Here is a 27,122-nt window from a genome sequence, read left to right on the forward strand (position 1 = left end):
TCTCAGTTGAAGGGGCAAAGCACATACACTGACCAGAGGTGTGCAATATAATTGTAAACCTCAGAGACTTGCCTCTGAATCTCACTAGGTCTCTGGGGAGAGAATTTTTCTTAACAAGGCACGAATGGTCATGGCTGTGTGACCTCCTGCGCTACTGAATCTGACTCAACTTTTTAATATCGTGAGTTATTAATGCTCATCTCGCAGAGATTCAGTGACTAATATAATGGCTTAATAAGAGGACTTCGAAGTCTGAGTGAGGGCATTAAAATAGATCTGTAGATATCACGCTTCTCCACACTGTAATTCTGTGGATCCTGCCATTAAGTTTTAATTATAAGCAGATGCAGCTGTCGAGGACCTCAGAGGAATTAAACTTAGACTGTATGATGGACTCAATATCCTGTCATTAGTGAATTACAAGTAATAGCTACAATAAATATTACAACTAATACCCTGAACCTGTAAGTTATTAGATAATTACAATTCAAATGTTAAATGTTTTGTTCTCTAACATATTGTATTTAAGCTGAAATTATTACTAAAGTGCAGAATGGCAGCTCTGAGTGCATTTTCACTGAATGTGAGATGATATTCTAACAATGGACGTGTTTTAACATGAAGGATTTCTGCATTATGCTGATTCAAACAGATCACAGAGAATCATAATGAAAAAGCAAACCTTTAATTCATGTTGGACATTTCATATTCACTCTGAACCCACTAAAGGCACACACAGACTTTATATCTGCATACAGTTTCCCCGGCGAAACACTCAATCAAATCGTACAGCGGGAAAAAAAAATCACAGTATTCCAGGATGTCAGTGATCTATATTTAAAAGCCAATATTTTTAACTCCCTGATTTCAGATATGACATTGATTCCAAAAGTCCTGACCTGGCCAAGCATGTAAGTTTGTGAGATACTTCTGCATGTGTGTGTGCTTGTTGGCTAACAAGGAACCAGAATGCACTTAATCCCCTTTGTGTGTCAAATACTGACCACATCTATTTTAACATGCATGCTCTTTCCCATTTTAACTTTGGTTTTATGCAAATGAGACTTACTCATCTACATGCTTTTAAACCATAATAACACCGCTGTGTGCACAAAGATTAATGTCTTTTGGATCAGTGTCTATTAACTAATGAAGTAACATCTGCTCATCGCTATTAACCAGTTATTCCCTACTGATGCTAATTCATTTTGAATGTGTGGTTAGCATATTTTATGTGTGTCTACGATACACACATAATGTGAAAGTTCATTTCTATAGGAAATGAAATGTTCCATATTTAGATGCCCTTATCAAAGCTTTCAGAGCTTGTTGTTAAAGAATTTTTTTTTATTTCACATTGCCAGACCAAAGTTAAAAAAAGGTGAATATAACACTTCAACTCACACTTTACAATAAGACATTTCAACTCTTACAATTTAGACACTTTCATAGTATTTCAGATGTGGAAGCTTTGATAGTTTATTTTTCACCCCTGAATATTATTTAAGGATTTATTTAACCTCTGCCACTGGTTTGCATATCACCAAAACATGTTCATTTCCATTTTTATTTCAGATTATGATTTATGATTTGGTATTCACATTAATGTGTGTATGTAGATTATCAAGGGCTGTGGTTCACCCCCACTCCCTGTTCTATCTTCCTTTCTTTCTCCTGCTTTCACTCTCTCTTTTCTTTCCACCATCTCTTAAACCTGACTATAGCAGCCTTGTTTTCTTTTTTTTTTCTTCATTTTTATCCTTTCTGTTACATGATGTACTCTGTTGTTATTGCTAATGACGGTGCCTGCCCGTTCTCCCTCCTGGAAGCCCTCCGAATTCAACGTACGTGTATGCCTTCCTTGACTTTATTAGCTGTACAACACATTTCTTGGTAAAATGCTGCTCTGACTCAGTGTGCTTTCTCTCCACTCCATTTCCTGTTTTCTGGATTCGCCTCCGGTCCTTGTTTTTTTTTTTTTTTTTTTCATGCCAACCCTCTGCAGGACTTCCTGGGTCAGACCTTCTGCACTCTGGGTGAGATAGTGGGATCTCCAGCCAGTCGACTGGAAAAGCCTCTGGGGTAAGACGCTAATGCACTAAGCACTATGCCACATGTTTACTTGCTGCACAATGGCAGACGCTACATCAGTTATATTATGTACTGAGTTGAATTTGTGGAACAGATAAAGTTGCCTTCTTTAACACACGGATCAGAAGACCAACTAGCAATTCATGCGTTCACCATTTTTACAATTCATGTCCTTCACTTTAATAAAACATGTCATATAGCAGCTTTAAAAGTGTTTTACACAGGAAAGAAAATAGGAACAGATGTACACAGCATAAAACAAAGTATAAAACCATTCATCAAACACAGCTAATAATAAAATACAATTAAAAATAATAATAATTCTAGTAATAATAATAATTAAATGAAAAAACACAATCCTAAATCCTAAAGAAATATGTTTTAAGAGAAGATTTAAATACACTAAGAGACTATGTTTCTCTAAGATCTGATGGTAGTGAGTTCCACAGATTTAGAGCATAAGGAGAAAATGCCTACAGTCATCACTCATAGTATGTGAATGATCTGAGGGACAGCTAAAATACCAAAACTGTAGAACTGAGATCACATTTTGGACTGTAATGGGTCAACCAAATGCTGAGAAGCCAAACCTAGCAAAGCCTTGCATGTATGCATGAGGATTGTAAAATCAACACGAAACCTGACAGGGTGCCAGTGCATGAGCTCCAAAATAGAACTGATGTGATCATTTGTCCTGGAATTAGTTTCTAGCTGCTGAATTTTGCACATACTGCAGTTTATTTATTGTAGATTTAGACATGCCTGCAAAGGAGCACAGTGCAAGTGCATCATTATGAGAAAAGACAAAAGTACTGATCAGCTTTTCAGCCACAGAGAATGATAATATAAGGTGCAATTTTGCAATATTTCTGAGAAGAAATGTTTTGAGATGTTTTAACAGCATTCTGCACATGTGGATCAAAGGACAAACGCAGTTAATATAAATCTTGCATTTTATTGAAACTCCAAAGCGGAGCCATCCACAGTTATCTAGAGAAACAAAGTCAGAGAGAAGTTTGAGAGACATGTGAAAGAGGGGTCCTAGGAAAACAAAAGAGACTGAGAGAATAAGCAGAGGAGACATGATGAGTAGTAAGAATGAATTTGATTGAGTCTGTGATTAAACACAATGGGCATATTCACAAATGTCTAGATAGAAGCACAGTTTATTCGAGATGGTAAACTGCGTATAATTAGCATGCATGAGTTAATTTATCACTGATTATTTTGAGTGGGCTCCAGGTTGTACAAGATTTACTCTTATACAGGAATATGAGAATTGACAGTATACCACAGTGATATTGAATTCATTATTCTGACTGGTAACAGCGTGGCTCAGGCTGTAAAATGAACTACAGGTTTACTTTAATGGACTCATTCCAATGTCTTATTGTTTTTCTAGTAACAACTTGTTATAGGAATTTGTACATCAGATGCAGAGCTAAATTTAAGAGTAAGGCTTGTGAGGAGGCTTGGATATAGCTGCTGAAAGTCATACAATGATCTAGCAGTGGTGGCTCAAGTGGTTAAGGCTCTGGGTCGTTGCCCGGAAGATCAGGGGTTCAAGCCCCAGCACTGCCAAGTTGCCACTGTTGGGCCCTTGAGCAAGGCCCTTAACCCTCTCTGCTCCAGGGGCGCTGTATCATGGCTGACCCTGTGCTCTGACCCCAACCTCCAAGGATGGGATATGCGAAGAAAGAATTTCACTATGATGTAATGTATATGTGACAAATAAAGGCAATTTCATTAACTTCTCTTGTGGATGTCCACTACATTTAATGTAACCAAAAATGGTTAAAATTCTTTAGGAAAATATTGTTTAGTAATAAATTAGCAATAGTAATCTTTTTTGTAATCTAGAGTAGGCGTCTTCAATCCTATCTGCAAGAGGTTGGATTTCATTAAAGCCAAATAAGACGCACATGCAATGAACCCAAATTGAACTGATTGAACAAGTGGAAACAGGTGAGCCTTCTGCCAGGTTGGAATGAAAGCCTGCAGCCACACCATCTCTTTGTGGACAAAACCGAGGAAAGAAAGTATACAAGTATAAAAGTATTTTTTGCCTCACGTCACCACTCAATAAGCAGACAGATGATAATGCTTAGGGGTTTATTTATTCCTGTCATATACCATATTACATTCCAAAGGGCTGTGTGCATGTAAAATAAAAATGATACAGCTAAGACTTTTGATGAAATGCAAAGAACTTAAGCTCAATACAGAGCACTATGATAAAAGAAAAAAAACAACAACTGTTGCTCCATGTACCTCTGCTATACTAAAAACTGCTGTGTCACAGAAATCTCTGTTAAACATGATGTAAACAGAAAAGCACAGAAAAATAGAGCAGAGCAAAGCAGAGCAATCAAACTCAGGAAAATGCACAAATATAATATACTGAACAAAAGACCCTTACAAAATCTTATTCCCAATATGATATAGATTTTATTTTACCATAAAACAAATAGCAATTGGTCCTTACACATTCATTAAATGTTCTATTGATTGGCCATTTTTCCCAGCTATAGACTGGCTTTCATCTTGCTTCTGTTTCACTGTGGACTGCTGGAAAATGTGGGTTTAAAGTTACTATCTGCAGTCTGTGAATGTTGTGAACATCAGTGTGAATGTTACTTGAGCACAAACAGAGGTGTCCACTCTACTCCTAGCAGCCAGTACATACATGGTCCAGACCAACATTTTGAGATTCTTTCAAAATAAATTCCTAGATTATTGCAGATTAATAAACAGAACATGCATCGCTTGGAATGATTTATTGAATTAACTGTTAACTATTGAGTTTTGTTTTGACCAGGAGAGCAGGTCAGGTGTTGCCAAGGGGTTTTAATTGACTTTAAGTGCCTGAAAACACTACAGAGAGGTGAATCACTTAAGCAATATTATAATTTGCACTAAATGCAGAGAGAGAGAGAGAGAGAGAGAGAGAAATATCTAAATTATATAAAATACAATTTATTTCATCCCCAAACCTTATTATTTTGATGCAGCATTGTGAATGGTTCCTGAAATTCCGTATATCATGCATACGTGTTCAGACACTGGTAAGAATTCTGGCTCAATACACACTGGGACACAGTTGAATCAATTTCTGGTGACGTTCTAATTTCCTCATCAGTCACTTGAAAAAACTCAAGTATCTTATATATATATAAGTTTTATATGTCATATAAACTTGTTAGCTCAATCACATGCATTTCTGTCATGACACTTCAAGCAGGATCATAGGCTAGCTAGTTTTAAAACACTAAAATTTGTTAGATTCTAACAAAATGCATACAGAATGTCGAATAAAGCTAAACAGTAATCATTTCAGAGCTACAACAATAACAAGCTACTGACATCTTGATACAAAGTTGGCTGAGAGTTAGCTGAGAGGCATCAGAAAATATGTTATTTCCAGTAAGGGAACATTGTAAATATTGATGATCCATGCTTTTTGCAGCGTATTTGTGGGATTTTTTAGGGAGCAAAACTTCAAGTTCCATGGAAGGATTTTGTGATAGAGACAACTCTTAAAATAACAGTGCTCTGACTACTGAACTGGGGAGCTGACTGAAGCAGCTTGAGATCTATTCAATAAAACTCTGATTTTTAGATGGTTAACTTCTCCTGGATGACTTATAGGTTGATACAGTATGGTGTCTACACAATGTTATGTTTTTCAGTGTTATCTTTTGAAATAGTTGCTTTCTCAGTACTTCTCTATAATAGATGATTTAGGGAATGCTGTGTATCAAGTTTGATCTCACAGAAGAGGATCAGCAGCTTCAAGCTGTTACTGTCACGTAAAAGAACAAAATGGTTGTATGTGTGTCCTGTATTTAAAAAATTCAAGGCAGAAATAATTTATTTGTCAACTTTTTCCTAGCTAGGTTGGTGGGGTGGATCACAAGTTCTAGAAACAGCCACAGAAACAGCATGCTAACCTAGCCAGCAACTAAATTAGCTAATGTTATTAATAAGCATATATATTTATCACTAATATATGACATGTTGCTTATGTTAAATAAATCACTGAGGATATGACAATGCAAATTGAGAAAAAGTGATGACAGCCAGCTAGCTAAGTACTAAGCACATTTTTACAGTAGAGGTGAGTCATTGGTACAACTTACTAACTGAATGATCAGAGATCATGGCCAAGGTTGAAGCATAACAGCAGCTGAGGAAAATAAAAATTAGATGGAAAAGTTGTATGACAGTCTGCAAGGGCATGGGATTTTGTGTGTGTGTGTGTGTGTGTGTTTCAACTGATCCAATACAAAAGTCAATTCTGTCCCACTCTAGCTAGGAATGTGTGAAATCCCTTCATCTGTTGGAGTGCGATTGGGTGCGGTGGGAGAGACTGAAGGGCCTTACAGGAGTTTAAGAGCTTTTCAGAGGATTTCAGCCTCAGTGCCACAACATTCTGTACAGATCCACCTCCTAGTGCCCAGCCATCTCTCTTCTGTTTGTTTGGACGAGGGAGGTGTATGCTCTGTATGTGTGTACTGTTTGCTTGTGTGTGTGTGTGTGTGCGTGTAAGTGCGTAAGTGCCTTAAAGCAAAGAAATTGAGGGGAAGAAAGAGCATCTGGAGCCTTGTGCACATCTGTTAGCTTTGTCTCAATGAGCCTTTTCTCAGTCTCTGCACACTGAATGACCTGTTTACTAAAGCATACTGTATCAGTCAGCTTAGTAACTCATCAAAAAAAAGAACAAAAAAAAAAAAGATTTTACTATCGATAACAAAAAACAGCATGTGTGCTATTCATATCTGTTAAGAACACATTATCGGCCATTTTAATTATGCACGTATTGTATGTATAATTGTATGTCCATGTATAATTATGCACCAAACAACCAAATGGAATTATTTTAATTTTTTGGTGCTTTTTTTTTTTTTTTTGTGAGCACCAGTCAAATGTCACCACAAGGTCAGATATTCCTACACTGTTGCGGAAGTTGGCCCCCAACAAAGATTTAAAAACATCTCCCAACATGCAAACATGCACAACACACACACACACAGAGTGGATTCTTTATTGGTGTCAGTTTGTTGTGTTTGTTTATTGTCATTAAATGATGAATTATAGGGTAGAGTTTTGGCCTCAGTTTCTGCAAGCAGGTGATAAAACTGCTGGACAACTCCATTGTGTACTCAATTGTCATGGGAGTAATAAAGGCAGATCATCGTCTCACAGCTAAATTTCCCTTACTTACATCTCTATTTCGCTATAATTTGTGCTAGTCATCTTTTTTTTGCAAACTCTGACCCAGTTGTCTCAATTATTTCTCAAATGTAGCTTAGATGTGTGGGGTCTAATCCTAACACGTGCAGTAATAGCATAATTCCGTTCTTCCTGTGATATACAGTGCGTTGTTCCTTGCAGTTATATCGGTATTGTTTGAAGAATCTCCATGCTGAAGTTTTTGTAACTCACATTGTCTGCTAAAAGGATTAATGCACATCTAAATTCATCTAAATCACTGTTTCTGAGACAAAAGTTTTACATGGCTCAAGGCAGCTATTAATGTCATATAGCAATGGCAGGAGTGGGAGAGTCAATGCATTTTATCTTCCCAGAGCTTCAACTGACAGAAGTTGTCGCTTTCTGGGGAAAAAAAAGTTTTTATTCTATTTACATTAAATTGAATAATGAAAGGAAACTAAAAAGTTTTGCAACTATGAGGGCAGCTTTATAAATTTTTATAAAAACTTTTAACTGGGGAAACATTTTCATAGTGCAGATAAAGAACATCACATGGACACCTTTACAACAAGGTCACTAATTGAATTATGGAGTATTGGAGTACTGAAGTATGGAGTTGGAGTATTTTTTAATAAACACCATTGTGATACAGCTATCTACCCCTTTCTTCTTCTTGTCTCATACATGTCAGACATTGTGTGGAACTACAGTATCTGCTCAAAACTGTGGAACTCCTACAGATAGCCTCTCTTCCAAAGCTGAGTACATTTGCATTTCTGGCATTTGGCAGATGCCCTTATCCTTAAACACTAAGCTACCACATCCCCTAACTCCTATTAACTCTTTAGGAGTGATGACTTGGAGTTTTTTCCAAGGCTTACACTGAGCTGCCATTCTCTGCCTCTAACACAGATTCAAGTCAAGTCAAGTAGCTTTTATTGTCATTTCAACCATATATTGCTAATGCAGTACATAGTGAAATGAAACAATGTTTCTCCTGGACCATGGTGTTATATAAAACAACACAGGACTACATTAGACAGCAAGGAGTTTCATAAAACAAAAAGCAATACAGATCTATGGAGTGAAAAGTTAGTTGTCCTAGCCTAGAGATTTCATCAGTTTGGCAACAGAATCTTGCTTGTGGATAAAACAAAGTAATCAAAATCTTTGTTTCTACTGAATTGGCAGCTTCCTCCCTGAGTAGATCATCAGATTATCAGCCACATTATCTCTACCTACTTACCTCCTGGTTTGGACATTTGCGGTGAAAAGTCAGTTGATGACTGTGAACAGTCTAGGAAACACTCCTGAACTGAATAGACCCTTGAACAAAGGCCTTTTTCATTTTCTCAGGTGGTGTACACCTCATCCATGGACTCCAGTGTGTTCTGCCCAGTTTCTGTAGTAATTACTTTTATGTAGGGACCTCCTGACAGAGGAAAGTCCCCATCTAAGCCAAAGGTTTATGTGATGCCTATTGTAATGCATCACAGCACCATTGATGGTGTCTTGCTGGAGGCAAGGTGCCTTCATCCGCCACAGGATGCCAGAATGAAATGGGTCTCTCTACAGACTGCCTTTGGGTAGCAATCACACCAGCAAAAAGAGTGAGGAGCTGCATGCTTTGGCACTAAGACCACCTTGTGTGCACTAGAGGGCTGATGATTACAGAGGGAGCTTGTGTGAGCCAGGAATTCTGCCCAAGGTAATATCACCCAATTTTGTTAAGCAATTGATTGATCTTGGAGCTTTGAACTTAAGGATCATTTCCTGTTATGGCCAGTATAGGCCCTATGGTACTTTGTGGGTTGGACGACCACCAGATTATCAGATCAACTGTTTTTCATCATGGAGGAAATATGTGGTGTGCCCCGCTGTCTGTACTGGCCCACTGGGTAAAAATATTAACACAATGGCCTACTGTGTTGCACTCTACAAGCCATGAGTTTTATTATGTTTTATTATACTATTAGCATTATGTAGCTGCATGACACTTAACCTTTGTGGTGCCGCTAAATGGGCATTATCATGATGCTTCTTTGGGATTATACAGTGCTAACTTCGCCCCTCACAGTGGTATAAGTGTGGTGTTCATTTGAAAACCTTTCCAGCCACTCCTAAAGTGTTTTGGTTTCTTGTGAAATTGTGGCAAGTGACTTTCACTTATTGATTTTTGTTTATTGATAAAACCACAGTCAACCTTCGGACACATGAAATGGCCAACTTAATTGTGCCATATCATCACCAACTTATTAAAAATGATATACACTTAAAGACATGCTTACCTGAATGCATGTTTATAAGCACTGTATTGCACTGTATAACATGTTATACAGAATGTATACTGGTTGATGCTATTTTGCATATTTTGTGTACTGTCTTGTTTCATATTGTCTGTTGCACTGTTATCTTTTTGTCTTTGCACTGTTTGCACTAGGTTGCACACGTTGCACTTTATGTGGCTAGGACAACTTACTTTCAGTCCTTAGCTCTGTGTTTTTTTGTATCTCTATGTTGTTTTATGTAGCACCAGAGAAACGTTGTCTTATTTCACTGTGTACTGCGTCAGATATATGTGGTTGAAATGACAATAAATGCTTCTTGACTTGACTTGATAATCTATGGAAACTGAAAAGACCGGTATGATATATTTTGGATTCATACGGATTATATAAAGCAGCAAAAAATAGATATGTCATTAGTGTACAGTGCGTAGGCTAGTAAATTTCCATCTGCATAATGGATAAGTGATAACTGATTCAATGCTTTGTGGATTTTTAGAGATGCCCTTCATAAGTCTTTCACAAATCAAAAGACATTTTACATTTATATATTTGTTTTCATTCTGTGATTATCTAAAGTCTCTGATTATTTTCATAAAGTACACAATTGTTTATATGCTCTGAATTTTAAATCGCAAGAAAAAACCCAACAACCTTGCATTATTGCTGGTAGTGTGTTACTCTTATTGCCACCTCAGCATAAGCTGATCTGCTTAACTTGCAGGCATTTGGAGGGTAACCTCTATAATGAATCAAGCCTCATTGTGAATGTAAATGGGTTTTATGGTGCAGTTTCACTCACAGATCTTTGATGTGGTAGTGCAGTTGGTTTTAACTAACCCTTGTGAGCTTTAGAGTCACTGGAGCATCTCATGGCCAAGTGGATATATAACAGAATTACAGATATGAGTGCTATCACTCACTGCACATGGTTAGAGCCATTATACCCAAGCATCAGTGGCAGCAAAGGGGCCTGAGAATTTGCTTTCATTGCCATGCAGGACTTCACAGTTCAAAAAAGCATTACTGAAAAGTAGCCTTACAACTGCTTTTCTTACATTTTATACATTAAAGAATGAATGAATTAATTCTAATCCCTTGGTTGAGATCTGGTCTTAGCCCTGCTTGAAATTTAAATAGAAATCTAGTAAGTGCATTTTCCCACAATAAAAGATGATAACTGCATTTTTAATATGTGTAAGGTTCATTTAACAGCAAAGTATTTCAGAATGCGCTAGATGAGCGCTCATTAAGATCATGGGGTTAATAACTAGCAGAGTGGTGTCAATGCTTTTCCGCATTTATTATACAAGCACATGCTCTGGTGTTTCCTCTGAGGTTGTATAAAATCATGTAATCTTAGTCTGCTACTGTAGGTGCAGCTGAATCTTAAATGTGTGTTTTAGCTTTATGATTTAATTATCTGACCTGACTCGAATTTACATTAACTATTAATTCCACTTTACTAGGTTAACCCAATGTAATTGATTACAAAGAATGATCTTTTAGTTAGAGCTAGTAGTATAATATAATAAAAGTGTTTAAATTTATTAAAATTTTACATTTAATATAAAACAGCTTTATACTAAGCTTTTATTATGAAGTGCTGTTTCCATTATATAAAAACAATTATTCTATTAGTTTTTTTTAATCTATGTGCAATCCTGTCAGAGGTCAAGCTTTTCCTTTTTGCTTAAATTTTTCTTTAAATGGCCCAGTTTAAAGATCTTGATATAGAATAGATAATCTCTAGACCATCAGCTGGTTCCTATATGATTTCATATTCAAATCAGAGGAATTTAGTGATATAATTTATGGTGTTTAATGATAAATAAAGATGGTTCGATATGTTGCAGAAAATTAGTTGAAAGGCTTTTTCAGTGTCTGTCAGTGGCTCATAGAGAGCTTAATGTGAACTGTCAAAATACCATGAAGTTCTGCAAGCAATGAATGTGAAACATCAGGTCAATTTATACCCTACTTGACATAATGATTCTCAGTGGCTGTGTTAAAAATCAACATGATTATGGTTCTAATCCTAAGTCTGCTGAGTTTTTGTAATGCTCTCACTGTTGTTAACCATGTGTTGTGTTTATTTTATAAAAGCTGTCAACCAGCAAATTTCACTAAAAAGCTTTAATTGACTTAGTTTCACATGATGAGACAAATGTCCTCATTCATTTAATTCTGGTTTTAACTGAATGTTAATGTTGCTGATGGACCAGTGGTCTATGACTGCAAAGCTTATCTTACTGAAAATTTGGTGTTTATTTACGATCATTCTGGTAGATCTATCGCCTGCCTGAAAACAAATGAGCTTCCAGGTCCCATTATATGATTCTGCCACTGCTGTTGTTCCTGAATCTGGCTATAAACATGTTTTTCTCATTTTCCCCACTTCTCTTTTATATTTTACTAGTGAAGTCTGATGGGCATTGGCATATTGATGACCTCAGTGGTAGTGTTTGCTTTGAGCGTCTTGCATCACATCCTGAGCAATATGTCCAAATACCCACTTTCCTTCACCTGCCACTTGACAGTTTGCAGTCTTGTTTAAATACCAGCACTATTTTTCATCCTAATGAGTGTACATGCAAACCTTCCAAGATGTCTTCTTCCCTAAAGTTTTATATGACAATGCTGATTCAATTAAATTATATTATGTTTTTTCTTCCAAAGTCACAGAGGATGACATTATTATCTGCATGTAGTGAGATATGCCAATACACAGCTACAAAGTGTTGCTTGATGCTGCATTTAATTGGAACATTGTTTCATTGTCTGGGTCTTAATACTTTGTCTCCTATTGTAGGACATGCCTGAGCAGAAACCAAATTGCAGTCCCAGGATCTGTTCAAAGCTCTGCCAGAATTTAAATGGTTCCTGATGTAGAATGCGAAATTTGCCTCACAAACAGAGCACAGCTTATTAGGCTCAGAAGTGGCTTCATAAATCACGTCCTCATCTCCAATCAGGTCCGCCCATACAAAATTAGATGCTAAAGCGTAGCTGACACAAAAGGAAAAAAGCTCTGTAAATAGTGGTGGTGAATAACAAGCATAATAGTGAATCACATCTCTAGATTTGCTCGCCTCACTTTCATGTGTGATCAGTATGTAAAATTATTCTACCCCGTGCGTTACGACTCGGGCTGGGTTAGCAGGCTTTGTTAAAACCTTGTTTGATCACTGTTACTTTTGTGCAGATGAACATATAATGGTGTGTAGTATTTACTCAAAGATAATCTGATTTTTGAAGTGGAAGCTGCGCTATTGTAAAGTTTTTCTTGTTTCTGTTGTTATTTCTATGTTGATTTTAGCTCTGTCATGATAGATCTGTCGGTCCCTTAAACTCCCATTTATTCTCAATCAGTAATGTCTTGACATTTTAATGAGTTACCCCCTCATGCCAATGCTATTACTTTATACTCTGCAGTTTGTTCAATATGTTCTTATAATTCAAACTCAGCAGGGTCACCATGATCTTCTATATACAAATCACTAATTTAGGTATGATATAGTGTACATTTACTATTTCAGTGCTCCATTGATATTATTGTTATTCTTTTTTTATCTAGTTCTACCTGACTCAATTTTTTGTTTGAAACTATACACATGAACTGGTTCAATTTTCTTGTGTGCCCCACTATATAAACATAAAAAAACACTTTCTTAAAGATTGATTTATTTTACATTTTACACAACGCTTGCCAGGCCAGAGGGAGTTCTGATGTTTGATCACATGCAAATCAATTGGAAATGGGACATGGGGCGGTGTGAAAGTGATTGATTCTGTTTGGCTGTGCTGGGAAGCATTGGGAGCCGAGAGTAGTAAAAGCCACATCAATATTAAACAACCCGATTCACTGGTGAGGGTTGTAACAGGAAATTAGATGGGGCATTTCAAATGGTTTCATCAGCCAAGATTTTGGTGACCAATCAGAATGAAACACAGCTCATTCAACCACTGAGACAATTCCATGGCTTATAATCAGCTACACTGAAGGCTAATAATTTTAGGTGATTATTCCTGAACTGATCTGCTTATACTAAGGCATGCTTACAATTGTGGTCATAAGTTTATGTAAGTCTTTCAGAATCTGTAAAATATTTAAAAATGTTGTGTTTTATTTTATTTTCCTGAATGAGCTATTTAACATAGCAGCTGTTTACATATAATCCACAAGACACAATAATAACTGGATTTACAATAATGAACTGGTTTAAAAGTTTACATACGCTTGATTCCTAATACTGTGGGTTGTTATCTGGAGGATCAACAATGATGATGATGCTTTATGTTTTGTGATAGTTGTTCATTGAGAGTTCATTGAGTGAATCCTTTGTTTTGTTTGTCCTAAGCAATTAAACTGCCCACTGTATTTCAGAAAAATCCGCTTGTTACTGAACCTAAACAGCAGCTACATTCACTGATCCTCAAGAAGGCAACACAATACATTAAGAACCAGGGGGGGTGTAAACTTTCGAACAGGATAATTGGTGTAAATTGTTACTATTGTATTTAAACAGCCCATTTATTTTATTTAGTACTGCTCTTTGAAGCTACTTAAGATATTTACATGTTTCCCAGAAGACAAAATAATAACAACAATTTACTGATTTATTTTTTAAAAAGTAAAGTTTAACTGTTTCATTTGATTTAATTAACTTTTTTATGTTTGTTTTCAGGGGTATTCCAGGGAAAAAATGTGGCACCATCATTTTAACAGCAGAGGAACTGGGCAACTGCAGGGTATGTGTGCCATTAATGTACATATTTTAACAGACTCTGCTAAGCATAATTTGTTGTGATGCTCATTTAGCTTTTTTGTGAAGTGAAGCTTGCACTAGCCAATTTATTCTTTACTGTAGTACTCAGCTTTCCTATTTTGTAATACACATTAAACATATTGTATAACTAAAGCCATTATCCTCCCCTACTTAAAACACACACAAGGTATTGCTACATCTACACATTTCTTGTCTATGCACTTGTTCCAGATGAACAGAAGCCACTCTATCTGTATTTTTGAGAGATGACAATAAAGAGTAACAAAACGATTGGTGCAGCATTTTTCAGTTTTGCTTTTGTCCCATAAAGTTTTTTGACCAAACTTGATCGCCATGGTTTTTCAGATCTTCTAGGGTTGTTGGTATTTATCAGCATTCCTATTTGGTCAGTTCAAGCGCAACTTTGTCTGAAGTTGATTTCAAAAGCTGAGCAAAGACACTCTGGGAGAAGCACAGGGCTTTAGATAACTTTCAAGTTCCTTTAAAAAAATGAGATCTTGCATTTATCATTTGTGACAAGTAAGCAGTTAGAATTGCTGGAGAGATTATTCAGTATAATGGCTTATGCATTTCCTATGTATTGATGTTTCTACTGTAATTGATATTCAATAGAACACTAGATGGAAAGATAAGAGGCTTGTTATAAATGGATAACTTCAATGTTATCACCACTTCTTCTGTGCTAACAATTATAATGATGTGAATTTCACATTTCACATCGAGCTGGTTCTCTGGGAGTCACTTTAGGAAACTCTTGATGTGAATAACATGGGCTTCCATGGAAGAGGATAAATATACTTCATCTTGAGGGCCAGTGGTTTACTCTTCAATGTGATTTACTCCTCAATGTATGCTTCTAGTCCCAGTCATTCTTCATTGTGTTGGACAGCAGGTCTATAAAACAATCATATTCTGTGTGGAGACAGTGCACAAGCTTCAGTCTTGCTGTAAACCTTGGCATATTCTGCTTTCAGTAACATCATCCCTGACCTATTCTTGGATAAAATAAGGCATCTTAACCTATCTCCACCTGTCTTCTGTTGAATTATCGATTTCCTGTCAACCAGGAAACAGTAGGCCAGTTCCACTGCGCCACAATGTTACATGCTTTCTTGCCTGCTCTACTCACTATACACCAATGACTGTAGGTCTGAGAGTGACTCCATCAAGGTCATCAAGTCTGAAAAACCCTGGGGGACTCATATCAAAAAATGATGAGTCCACATATTACACAGTAATGAGTCATCTGATTGCATCGTGTGCAAACAACACAAAAACTGTAAGGATGATTATTGGTTTCAGAAGGAAGCATCCACCACACCATCATATAGAAATAAATGGCTCAGCAGTCAGCAGAGTAGAATCATGCAAATTCCTGGCTAGCATCATACAACTCAAATGGTACAGAAATTTCAGTATAATCACCAAGAATGCCCAGCAATGCCTGCCCTTACTATGACATCTAAAGGAATTTAAACTGCCACAGAACCTACTTGTCCTGTTCTACAGAGCTATATTAAGAATCAATAATCAAGTCTTCTATTTCCGCCGGGTTCAGCTCTGCAACTTCATCCAGGGTGAAGAAGAGCTTGGGGAAAATCATGGCAGACTCCACACATCCAGCCACTTTCAGCATTTCCCTTCATAAGAAAAACCCAGAATAAGAGTCCTGAAATCCCCATACCAGTCAACACCTGTGCAGTTTCTTCCCCCCAGGCTACAATTTTTCTAAATAAACACCCTCCCTACATCTCTACCTTCTCACATACAGCATAAGTCACTGTAATACACCAGTACAATTCAACTGTAACTGCAATACCAACTGCAGTAATTGCACAACACTAATTAAAGCTGCATCCCAAATGCTATACACTATGCACTAACACCATGTATTATGTATTATAACATCTAATGTATGAATTTTAAAAGGCTTGTATTGTTTCAAATGGAACACTAACATTGTTTTTTACTAAACAGAAGCATAATCCGTTTCCCAGTCAATCAAATTAGAAGCCACAAATTAAGTCAGGCATATAAGCTAGCGTAGTATATGTGAATTTTTAAAATGTGGAAAATGAAAAATCACTTAATGTGAGGTAATTTGAAAGACATTTGTAAGCTGTCTTGTTCACCAGAGTGTCATTGGCCATCTGGAAGTTTTTTTCTCATCCATTGTTAGTCCCTGGTAGCCCCGCCCCTTTACCACTACTAAGCAAAGAAGCAAGTATTGAGTGCATGAAGTGTCCAACATTCCACACTTCAGTTTCTCAACTGAATAAGTGCATAATCATCCACAAGTATTTTTTTCTGTTGAAATTTTCAGTGTGAACACGCTATTTACAAAAAAATGGTGTAGTACTGTGCATGTGATTTGGGATGCACCTATAGTCATAGTAATAATTATATTATACCCCAAGATTTTGCTGTTAGATATATTGTGGTATGCAGTATTGTACTGTACTGTATGACATTGTATTGTATTGTATTGTGTTGTATTGCATTGTGGTGTTGCGATATTTTATTGTACCCTATGGTCAGTGTGCTGTCCTGTACATGTGATACTGCACCAAATAAATTCTATCCATGTACACCCAGTGCACAGTGAATAAAAACAATCTGATTCTAATTCTGATAACAGATACAGACTTGTGGATATGGACTCTATTTCAGGGCTTTATATCATAGTGAAAGATGCAGTGATGATGGGAAGCAGGAGACACAAGTAAAGACATTGAGGATCCCAATGACTAAAGGGAGCTTGGGAGACTTACTGCTCAGAATGTGCTCTGAATTGTGACTGGCCAGGTGACGTGGCTTGTAGCACATGGGCTGGCTGAGAATAATGAAAAATGTTTGAACAAGTTTGCTGAGGATTTGGGGGATTGGATTTGGGAAACTGCTTGAAACAAAAACAGACATGACAAAGAGATCAAGAAAAGATTACTGAAGACATTTGCATTTGTCTTCACTAATTTATGCCCTAGGCTTAATCTGTGTCTTCAAGTCATGTCTAAAGCATTCTAGCAAATCCAAATCGTCTGTGATCACACTGGACAAGAGCAGAAGACCAAATAATAAGAAGAAAGATTTTCTCTCTTAGAATGTTCTAGAAAGCAAGTTCAATTTCTCCCTGTTGTCTCATTAAATTTACTGCCACACCAGTGTTATGACATTCAATAAAACTCTGCAGCTGGGAGAACATTATAGTCCACCAGGGATCAGTAAGACACAGATTCACAGCAGTCTGCGACACATACCTTTTGTAGGCTTTCTGCTTAGACCATATGGTTATTAGGACAAAAAAGGTGGTTTTATTATGCAGATTCTTTTGTACTCTGTTCTCTGTATTTTGTACAGAGTCTTTTGCGTGCCAAAAGATGTTCCTTTTTCCTCCTAGACAGAATGTATGCTGTGTTTAGTGAAAGCTGGCATAGATAATGCAGACAGTTTGCAACAGAATGCTTGGTTCATTCATTTCACAGTGTCAGAAGAAATCTTGCCAGTCTTAAAGCTTTAACATCAGGCGCAGTCTCTCTGGAGTATAATGCACATATTCAGGCACTTCTTCCCAGTATTCTTCTAAGGTTTCACTATTCTAACTAATGATGATGACCTTCGCTGTCCTAATTGTATTCCTATAGCCAGAGGAATTACAGATGGCAGGAGTGTGTAGGTATAAGTTAGTGTGGTGGAGCAAAGCTCATCACTGTGCATAATGGAGAGAATGGTATTCGAATGCTTCTAGTATTACAGTTTTGTGTCTAGATTTGTCTGTGGTACATTTGAAGACCACAGCTGAGGTAACACTGCACCACTGTTCTAACACTGAGTGTAACTGCAGTGTTCAAATATTACACTTTGGTTATGTAATCATGTTTGCATAGCAAAATTAAATTCATTTCACTACAACCCCCCCGCCTATCTTGTATACACTTTATGAACAGCCTTGTTTGAAATTCCATTTGATGTAGTCCATATTTAACAACTGAAACTTTCTCCCTATTGTATTATCACTCAAAGTGTACATACACACACACACATGCACTCACACAAACACAAACTCACTCAAGTGCCTCAAACCTCTGGCTTATCTCAAAGGCATTATATTGCAGCTACACTCTGCTAAGAGAGTAGCAACTGCCAGGATGCTAGTTATCTTGCCTAGTGAAGTGTGCTGGATTATAACGGTCTCTTTAACACCCGTGAAACTGTCATTTAGCTCAGACCTTTGGCAGGCTGCTCTATCCCTCCCTTTCTTTTATCTCTCTCTCTCTCCCTTTTAATGCTTCTTCTCACTCATTGATTTAACTCTATATCCTTCTATCTCTCTCTATCTCCTCATCTCTATTCTTCCATTCCAGACCTCAATCTAATCATATGCTTTAATAGCACCTCCTGTGTGTAGAAAGGTTTGGCAGTTAAATTGACTCATAGCATTTTCATTGTGCCAGTGATGAGAATAAAACTTGCTAATATCTTATAAATTGTAGTAATCTCCGTAACATTGTGCTAATGCATCATTACTGCTGTTAAAAAAGATCCCTCAGTGCACACACACACACGCACACACACACACACACTAGAACATTCACAATCGCACCCATTCTGCTGACATTAAGACACATTGTTTTGTTTTTCCTAATCCTTTTGGCCCTCTGCACATAAACATATGTTAGGCACAGATATAAAAAAAGAAATGAAAAAAAAAAAAGATAATTATCTTGTCTCCTTATGCTGTAGCTGGAAACCCTGAAAAATGGTTTTATGTGAAACTAAGAAGGAAATTTTCATGCACAAGGTCTGGTTTTAATTTGATAATCTTGTTTCTGTCTACACAAGCTGACTCTTTGTAGCAAACAAGCTATAACTATAATCCTATTGGATTTACAGCCTCTTGCTTTCTCTTTCTCAACTTCCCCCAGGACTGTGTCACTATGCAATTCTGTGCCAATAAGCTGGACAAGAAAGACTTCTTTGGTCGCTCAGATCCTTTCATGGTGTTCTACCGGAGTAATGAGGACGGAACGTGAGTTAGTCAGTTCACGTACACTCTGAGTTATAACACAGGACAGCATGTTGAACAGCTAAGTGAGTGTTTTAGAATATGTTATTCACATTAAAATAACAATAAGACCCTTATGGTATAAAGAGATTGCTTGCCAAAATGTACCAAGACTAAATTTGTAGTCAGGTTCATCAGTATCACAGGCCTGTCTGATTTCATGAATGTGAATGAATATGCATCCTGAGATTTATGTGCTTCATGTAACTAGACTGTGTAACAGGAGTTGTAAGCTCATCCTTGTTTTTATTCTGCATTCAGATTTACTATCTGTCATAAGACTGATGTGATGAAAAACACACTCAACCCTGTGTGGAAACCTTTCAGCATCCCTGTGAGAGCCCTCTGCAATGGAGACTATGATAGGTATGCATACATAGTGCCATGCTACAGCAGGATTATTTCCTACCAACAATAGCCTGGTATGTATAATTTGGTAGCATGATGATACTCAAATGTGTGTGCCCCAGGCAGTAATGATTTGCGAGTGTTATTGTATCCAAGAGTGTAAAGGGGAGGGGATTATGCGGCTTCCTGCAGAGAAAAGCGGGTCTATTTTGATTGATTGTTACAAATAACAGTCATGCTCTTGATGCACCTCCGACTAACTGCACCAGCTGCATCTGCTGTTATATATGTGAGAGACATTCTCATAGGGAAGCGATTCAGAAAAAAAGTAAAAGCATAATGTGTTTGCTTGTGTTTGTGAATCAGGTAAACTTGACAGACACTTTGGCAGCTGATACTGTCAGAGACAGCTGTCTTATAGTCTCCACCTGGCTTTCCATCCCATTTCTATATGCTTTTATCTACATGCTAATCCACACACCTACCCCCTGCTCTTCTGGTATAATACATAGGATTCTTATTTACTGTACACAAACTATTTCCGTAAACAGACAGATTATCAACAGCAAAAAGTTTTCAAACCCCTCACCACAATGAATCTGAGTACCGCTCCTTTACCTGAGCCTGATGAAGATCATGCTGACATGTAATTCTAAGCATCAGTGACTCTACACATTTCATAGAGAAAAGAGTGTCATAGGTCAAGGATGAACATTCCAGGCACATATCGACATGCATTGTTGATTTCCATTCTTTATTACCCAACTGTCCTATTAACCAAATTAGACTTAACTAATGTTCACTATGAAGTCTAATGATGTATGAATAAATCTTAAATGCTAATGATTACAATTAAACCTCTATATGAATCACTAATACATGATCAAGTAAATGGATAGTTATGGAGGAAATAACATTGAACATGATAAGTGAATAAATTAACAATATTAATAGAACAATAGTACTGCAGCATATCATGTTGTGATCTATGAGAGTAGAAGAACTACAGAACAGCAGTAACTGTAGTATGTACTGCAATATAGAGGAAAAAAAAGAAAATCAATAAAGAGAAAATGATCTTGAATGGCCAAAAGGCTGTCCACTAATTACAAAATCATCCTCGGTTAAATCACATTTTAACCCCTAGTGTGTGTCTGTGGGAGAGGGGTTGGTTTGTGTATGTTGACGGTGCTGTTATTTCATAGCTAATTTGTACCTTGGTTCCAGGCCATGGATAGCTGTGGCATTGTTGGGATATCCACCTTATAGGTTGAATGCTGTTCATTGGTGCCACTCTGGTATCTCTACCCAAATGATCTCAATCAGAAAAACCCTGAACATGGATGGTTGAGGGGGTGAAAGATGACAGCTAATAATAACACAGTTATTATGCTACGTTCAATGCTACAATTTTATTGCTGCAAATCGCCAGTCGCTGTTCTATGAAGTCAGTAGTAGGATTCCTGTTATTGGTTGCTACAGTAATAACATTTATCAGTGGGTGGTGCATTCCAAATCAGATTTCTTGCTGCTAAAATGAAACATTCTGAAGGAAAGTGTTGTATTTTTAAACTTCACCAGTGTATATATATATATATATATATATATATATATATATATATATATATATATATACATCATTTTGAATAATGATGGGGCAGTGTGTGCTCTTTGACACGGATCACATGCGCTGTACTGTTTTCACTCTCATTGGCAGTCACTGCACCAATTTCCTACATATTATTTTTGTCGATTTGCTGGACACAAGGCCACAGTTAGTCACCAGCTCTCACTGAAAATTAATGGGCACTGGCTGCTTTGTTGCTGCTAGTCGCAGTTTGTGAACATAGCATTAGTTCAACAAAGACAAATAAACCATGATGCTGTAAATAATGCTGTATATGGGCCAAAAACAAACAGTATTTTTAAGGCCTCTAAATTTATCTTAAAATGTAGTCATGAGGCTTTTGTTACTTTCCAGTTTCACATGTAGCATCTTGGGAAGAGAAAAATCCACTGACATCATCGATCATCCATGTGATGTACATTCAGATGTCAACCCACATACACTATCATATAACAGTTTTCGTGTAGAAATGACTTCTGACTGGAACACATGAATGCTGTGATGACATAAAATGTCAGGGTGATCAATATAAGAGGGAAGATTTGGGCCATGTTTTTTATATTGACTGAATTTTTTGGTTTTAGCTTCCACACCTTCTGTCCTACAGTAGCAGATGGAATTGTTGCTTGTAGGAGTTGCTCGCAAATTCTCCAGAGTTCCATTTGTAATTCTGCCAAGAATGAGTACAGCAAATGTGTATGTTTATAACCACAGATTACATCTGATCCCTGTCAAGTTCCCATTAGCAGAGAAACCATCATGAATGAAATACTAAAACATAGATATTAACTCAAAGATAGTGCTGTCACACAACACACACACACCACAAATATATAACAACTATAAATCAAACAGCCTCTGCCATAAAATGGGTAGAAATGTGCTAAAACACAGAACAGTGCAGCAGCAAATGTCACCAATCATAAACAGCCAGCATAATCCAGCTCTATAAAGCAGTATGAAACAAAGTCTAGTAGAATGCTGTATTAATTTACATTGTGCTCATTTTTTTTTTCTAACCACTATCAACCACTTTCAGAAGGCTTTAAGAGTTTCTAAACACTTACACACTGTTCAAACTTCAAATGAAAAACCTCTTAGATGAAACATGAAGGAAGAATCATTTAGCAGAGAGCCATCCATAACTATTTAGTCTATATTTTCAGAAGGTTTTATAATTAATCAATGCAATCTAAGTTACATTTTTCTTATTGCATACAATCCACTATTCATTTTTAGAAGATTTCAAGAGTGCCCCTTCAGCATGAATGATTTTATATTGCTTTCACAGATTGTATCTTGATTTAGAAGTGATCTGGCTCTCGTGCTCAGGCATTTGACTCACTGAGGCTGAAGGATTGTGATGTTACAAAGGCCTGGACTCTGATCAGTAGCTGGTCGGTTGGTTTTGATTTTAGTTCTTTGTAGCTGTTGGCGGGATTATCTTCGATCTTATCTTGGTTCTTCTTCCATTATAGCTCAAAAAATGACTTGAGTTGGCTTTTGCTAGTTTTAGATCTTGAGGTGACTTAGCTGCAGACTTTTTTTTTTTTTTTCTTCAGATAAATCCTTTTTCTTTAAATAAACATATCATAACCTGCATATCATAGAGGGCATATTATTCTTTGTTCAACAGACAGAAAAGGGCAGGAAACCCTTGCATCTTTTTAAGACACCTGGCAGACAACATGCAAATAAAAAAAAAAACATTTTATGTTTGGTTAGTTGTATTGGTTTATTTAAAAATGTTTATATTAAAATAAAATGATATATGAAGATAATATTAGGTGGGTGGGTATCTGTCTCACAGCTCCAGGCGCTCTGGTTTAATCCTGTGTTATGTCTGTATCGTATAGTTTCTGTGTATATTCTCCCCATGCCCAATTAGGTTTTCTCCAGTTTTTCCCCGCTTCCCTAAAACACGCTGTTATGCGCATTGGCTATGCTGACCTGTCCTGCGGTATGTATGTGTGTGCACACTATATCTTGTGATGGACAGTTATCAAATCCAGGAATCCTGTAATAGACTTTAGATTCACCACAACCCGTTTCATTCTTAAATCAGAGATGGTACTTAGTTCTTTTACACTCTCTTTGGCTGCCATTTTATTCCGTTCACTGATGCCATGTGTCACCCAGCAGGACCCACTGACACACTGGTTAACCCTGTCAGTCAGTCTAATTGCTAATGTCTGCAGTATACGGCGTAGTATTATTATTTCTATAGGGTTTCCTACTGAGGTACTGAGTACTTTCTTAAGCCGTCTGAGTTGTATTAAATGCCTTGTCCATGGAGGAATTAATTTGAGTGGATCTGAAGATGGTGGCTTGAGGCTTGAGACAGTCATGCTTATATTTTAGCACAGCTAGTCATGGAGATACAATCTTGCGTCCAATAAAACCTACCATATTCCTGCTAATTTCAGGTGTCAAGTCTCTCTGGAAAGTATAAACAATCCAGCACATGATTTTCCCAGTTCAGGCTGCTAACATCTCACTTCAGAAATGCTCTGTTAATTCTCAAATATTGCTGACTCTCCGGAGGTTATTTTGAGCTACTTTTCAAAAAGAATTCAAAATGCCTTGACAGACAGGATACAGCAGACACTCTCTCTCTCTCTACTTGTTTCTCTACTTGTTCTGCAGTTCGTGAGCATCAGCAAATAAATGTGATCACTTTCTTGCAAATGACGGTGTGCTTGGTTTGTTTGATGCTTAACAGCGTGTGTTCGATTTTTACCTATTCGTGGCAACAAGGTTACAAATCAAGAGCGTCTCTGTGTAATTGGCAAAATTAGTGCTCCATGAAAAGAATGAGATTTTAATTATTCAAAGTGTAATAATAATAAATGATGAAATGTAATTAAACCATGTTTCACGTTTCCGTGATTCATGCTCATTGCTGTGCAATTCTAAACATTAACTAATGAGATATGATTCACTGGTTTTAGGGCAAGATTAGTTCTGCACACTTCCATACTTAATAGTTTGTCAGGTTAATATCCTTGGTCCTGTCTATTATTATTTTGTGTGATTACTTGTTATTGTAGGAGCTCAATGGCTTAGTGGTTAGCAAGTTTGCCTTGCACCTCTGGGATTAGGGGTTCAATTACTGCCATGTGTACATGGTGTTTTCATGCTCTCCCTGTGCTTTGGGGGTTTCATGCAGGTACTTTAGTTTCCTCCCCCAGTTCAAACACATGCATTGTGTAGGCTGAATTCCACTAAATTGTTTGTGCATCTCTGATTGTGCCCTGTATTGGGTTAGCACCTGCTGCATTCTGCCCTGAGTCCCCTGGGACAGACTCCAGGTCCTCTGCAGCTCTGTGTGGAACTGGTACAGAAAATAGATGGAGTTGATTTGTATGCAGCTTGATACACTGGTTTTAAAAGTGACTGGAAAGCAGCTAATGACACAAATACATGATTTTTCATGCTCTCTAATTATGTTTCTTGAAACCCATGTTGTATATCTTTCAGGTCAATTAAGGTGGAAATATATGATTGGGACAGGGATGGCAGGTAGGTCTCTCTCTCTCTCTCTCTCTCTCTCTCTCTCACACACACACACACACACACAAAACAATTACTATGTACATGGTCACCTCTCAGTAGGCTCTGCCAGCACCAACATTTAAACAAATTCTGTTTGTTTTTTCTTCTATTATTTTTATTGACCATTTTTTATTTGAATGTCTAAAATTGAAGAATGAACAAATGAAATGAACATGCCAATTCTACTTTATAAAGCTATTATACTCTTTTATTTCTTGCCTTATAGCCATGACTTCATTGGAGAATTTACCACTAGCTACCGGGAACTGTCACGGGGCCAGAGTCAGTTCAATGTTTATGAGGTCAGTAGAATCACGAATTATTCACTATTCAATGCAGTTATTAAATCTTCTGATAAAGGAAAGTCAAGTGCCGCTCAGCTACCATGAAAAACCCTCATGTGTCCTGCTGTGATTCTTAACTGACTGGAAAATGATTTGTATATGTGGTGGGAATGGGAGTGGATTCAAAGAGAATAAAAAAAAGAAAAAACTTTCAAATGTCCTTGAATCCATCTGCTGAACCGTTTGAGACCAAATCTTGGCAGATTTAGAGTAATATTGAGTAATACACCTTCAAACTGTAATAGAGTCGATTAGTACTGTTTAAAATTGATTATTGTTAATATAAATAATTTATTTCCAGGGCTGGGCTGGTGTGTAATTAAAGCAGGTTTCAGTCACGCTGCAGTGCAGAGGCTGGTGTTGATTTTACCTGCTCTTCCTCTAACATCCCTATTTCACTGACTCATTAGAGAGTGTGTCTCTGTGGATTAAGTGGTGATGAAGGGCCATGTCACTGTCATGTCTCAGTGGCTGAAGGAACATCGATGGAAGTGATATGATGTGTGTAAAAGTGGTTCGGTGAACTGACTCTACTGTATCACTGACATGACAGAAAATTTCTATCAGTTGGCCTTTATAAGGGCAGGTTTTGCATACAACCTCATATAAAAACATGGACAGTACAGTGAAAGGTTAGTTTTAGATTATGGAATGTGAGAACTTCTTCCCATATGTTCTTATTTGTTTGTGCAGTAGGATAACTTCCAAATCATTCACAAAGAATAGTTTGTGTGAACTAAATCATACATAAATGGAAAGGGGTGGAAACACTCCTACGTGTTTGAGATCTGGTGCACCTTGTCTTGACCTTCAGCAAGAGACCGGCTGGTTGCAGTCAGATGAAAAGACTGTTGTCCACTCGGACAGCAGAAAATTAAAAAATAACAATAAAAAGTACTAATCTAAAGTAATCTAAATTAATAAAAACAATTATCTTCAGGAAGAATTAAACTTCAGAAATTATCTTCAGAAAGAACTATTGCAAGCAAAGAGGCAAGTTTACAGAGGCTAATATTCATAAGAACTTTATACTTTAACAAGCTACATGCTTATCTTCCATTTTTATTGATTTAATTTTGATAAACAAAATGACTTGGGAATAGAATTACATAACAGGAGATTATAAATTATTTAGCACACAGACTATTGGCACACATGGGATAAAAGACAGATATTTATTAGATAATAGAAGATTAGAATAAACTAAAAGAATTTAATAGAATAAAAAGTCAAATACTCCATATATTATTATTATTATTATTATTATTATTATTATTAGTAGTAGTAGTAGTAGTAGTAGTAGTAGCAATAATAATAATAATTAAAAAAAAAATTATAATAAATACCATTGAATAAATAAATACTACTACTACTACTACTAATAATAATAATGAAATGCTTGAACACAAGGATACTCTTTAAACATTATGAGCTATGTATGTTTTTATTTGGCATGGGGCTGCTGTATGAAACAAAAATTGCCAGTTTCTTTTTGTAATTTGCAAGCCAATTAGAAAATCACTGAGCAGTGAACAAGCTCAGGACTAAAAAGAACTTGCAAGTTCAAGTTTTGTACTAAAGATATTATAATGAAATGAACTTGAAATGAATGGAATAAAGACTCCATGTGTCAGACCAGGTACAACTACTGTGAAAGGCATTAATACAGCTTATGTGCTATTCGACAGCTAATTAATTTTAATTAAAACATGGCTAGGTGATGCAGCCAGAGGTGTTCCCCTGCTGTGATCCTGAGCTTGGGTGTCCTATGTTTTGCATTTTCTCCTTGTGTGCCTGTAGGTTTCC

The 27,122-nt window shown here is 36.9% G+C and overlaps 1 protein-coding gene across 2 annotated transcripts in view; it reads left to right on the plus strand.

The window, feature by feature from the left end:
* Positions 1 to 27,122, plus strand: part of cpne5a (copine Va) — a 78,487-nt gene that overhangs the window by 27,907 nt on the left and 23,458 nt on the right. The window contains exons 5-12 of one of the 2 annotated variants that reach the window (XM_058390576.1): positions 872 to 911; positions 1,830 to 1,844; positions 2,006 to 2,082; positions 14,279 to 14,342; positions 19,303 to 19,406; positions 19,704 to 19,808; positions 24,898 to 24,939; positions 25,199 to 25,274. In XM_058390576.1, the coding sequence (XP_058246559.1) occupies positions 872 to 911; positions 1,830 to 1,844; positions 2,006 to 2,082; positions 14,279 to 14,342; positions 19,303 to 19,406; positions 19,704 to 19,808; positions 24,898 to 24,939; positions 25,199 to 25,274 (523 nt within the window). The remainder of the gene's footprint in view (positions 1 to 871; positions 912 to 1,829; positions 1,845 to 2,005; positions 2,083 to 14,278; positions 14,343 to 19,302; positions 19,407 to 19,703; positions 19,809 to 24,897; positions 24,940 to 25,198; positions 25,275 to 27,122) is intronic. The other variant, XM_058390575.1, reaches the window with a different exon arrangement.

This window comes from Hemibagrus wyckioides, linkage group LG05 (assembly GCF_019097595.1).
Source record: "Hemibagrus wyckioides isolate EC202008001 linkage group LG05, SWU_Hwy_1.0, whole genome shotgun sequence".
Classification (NCBI taxonomy): Eukaryota; Metazoa; Chordata; class Actinopteri; order Siluriformes; family Bagridae; genus Hemibagrus; species Hemibagrus wyckioides.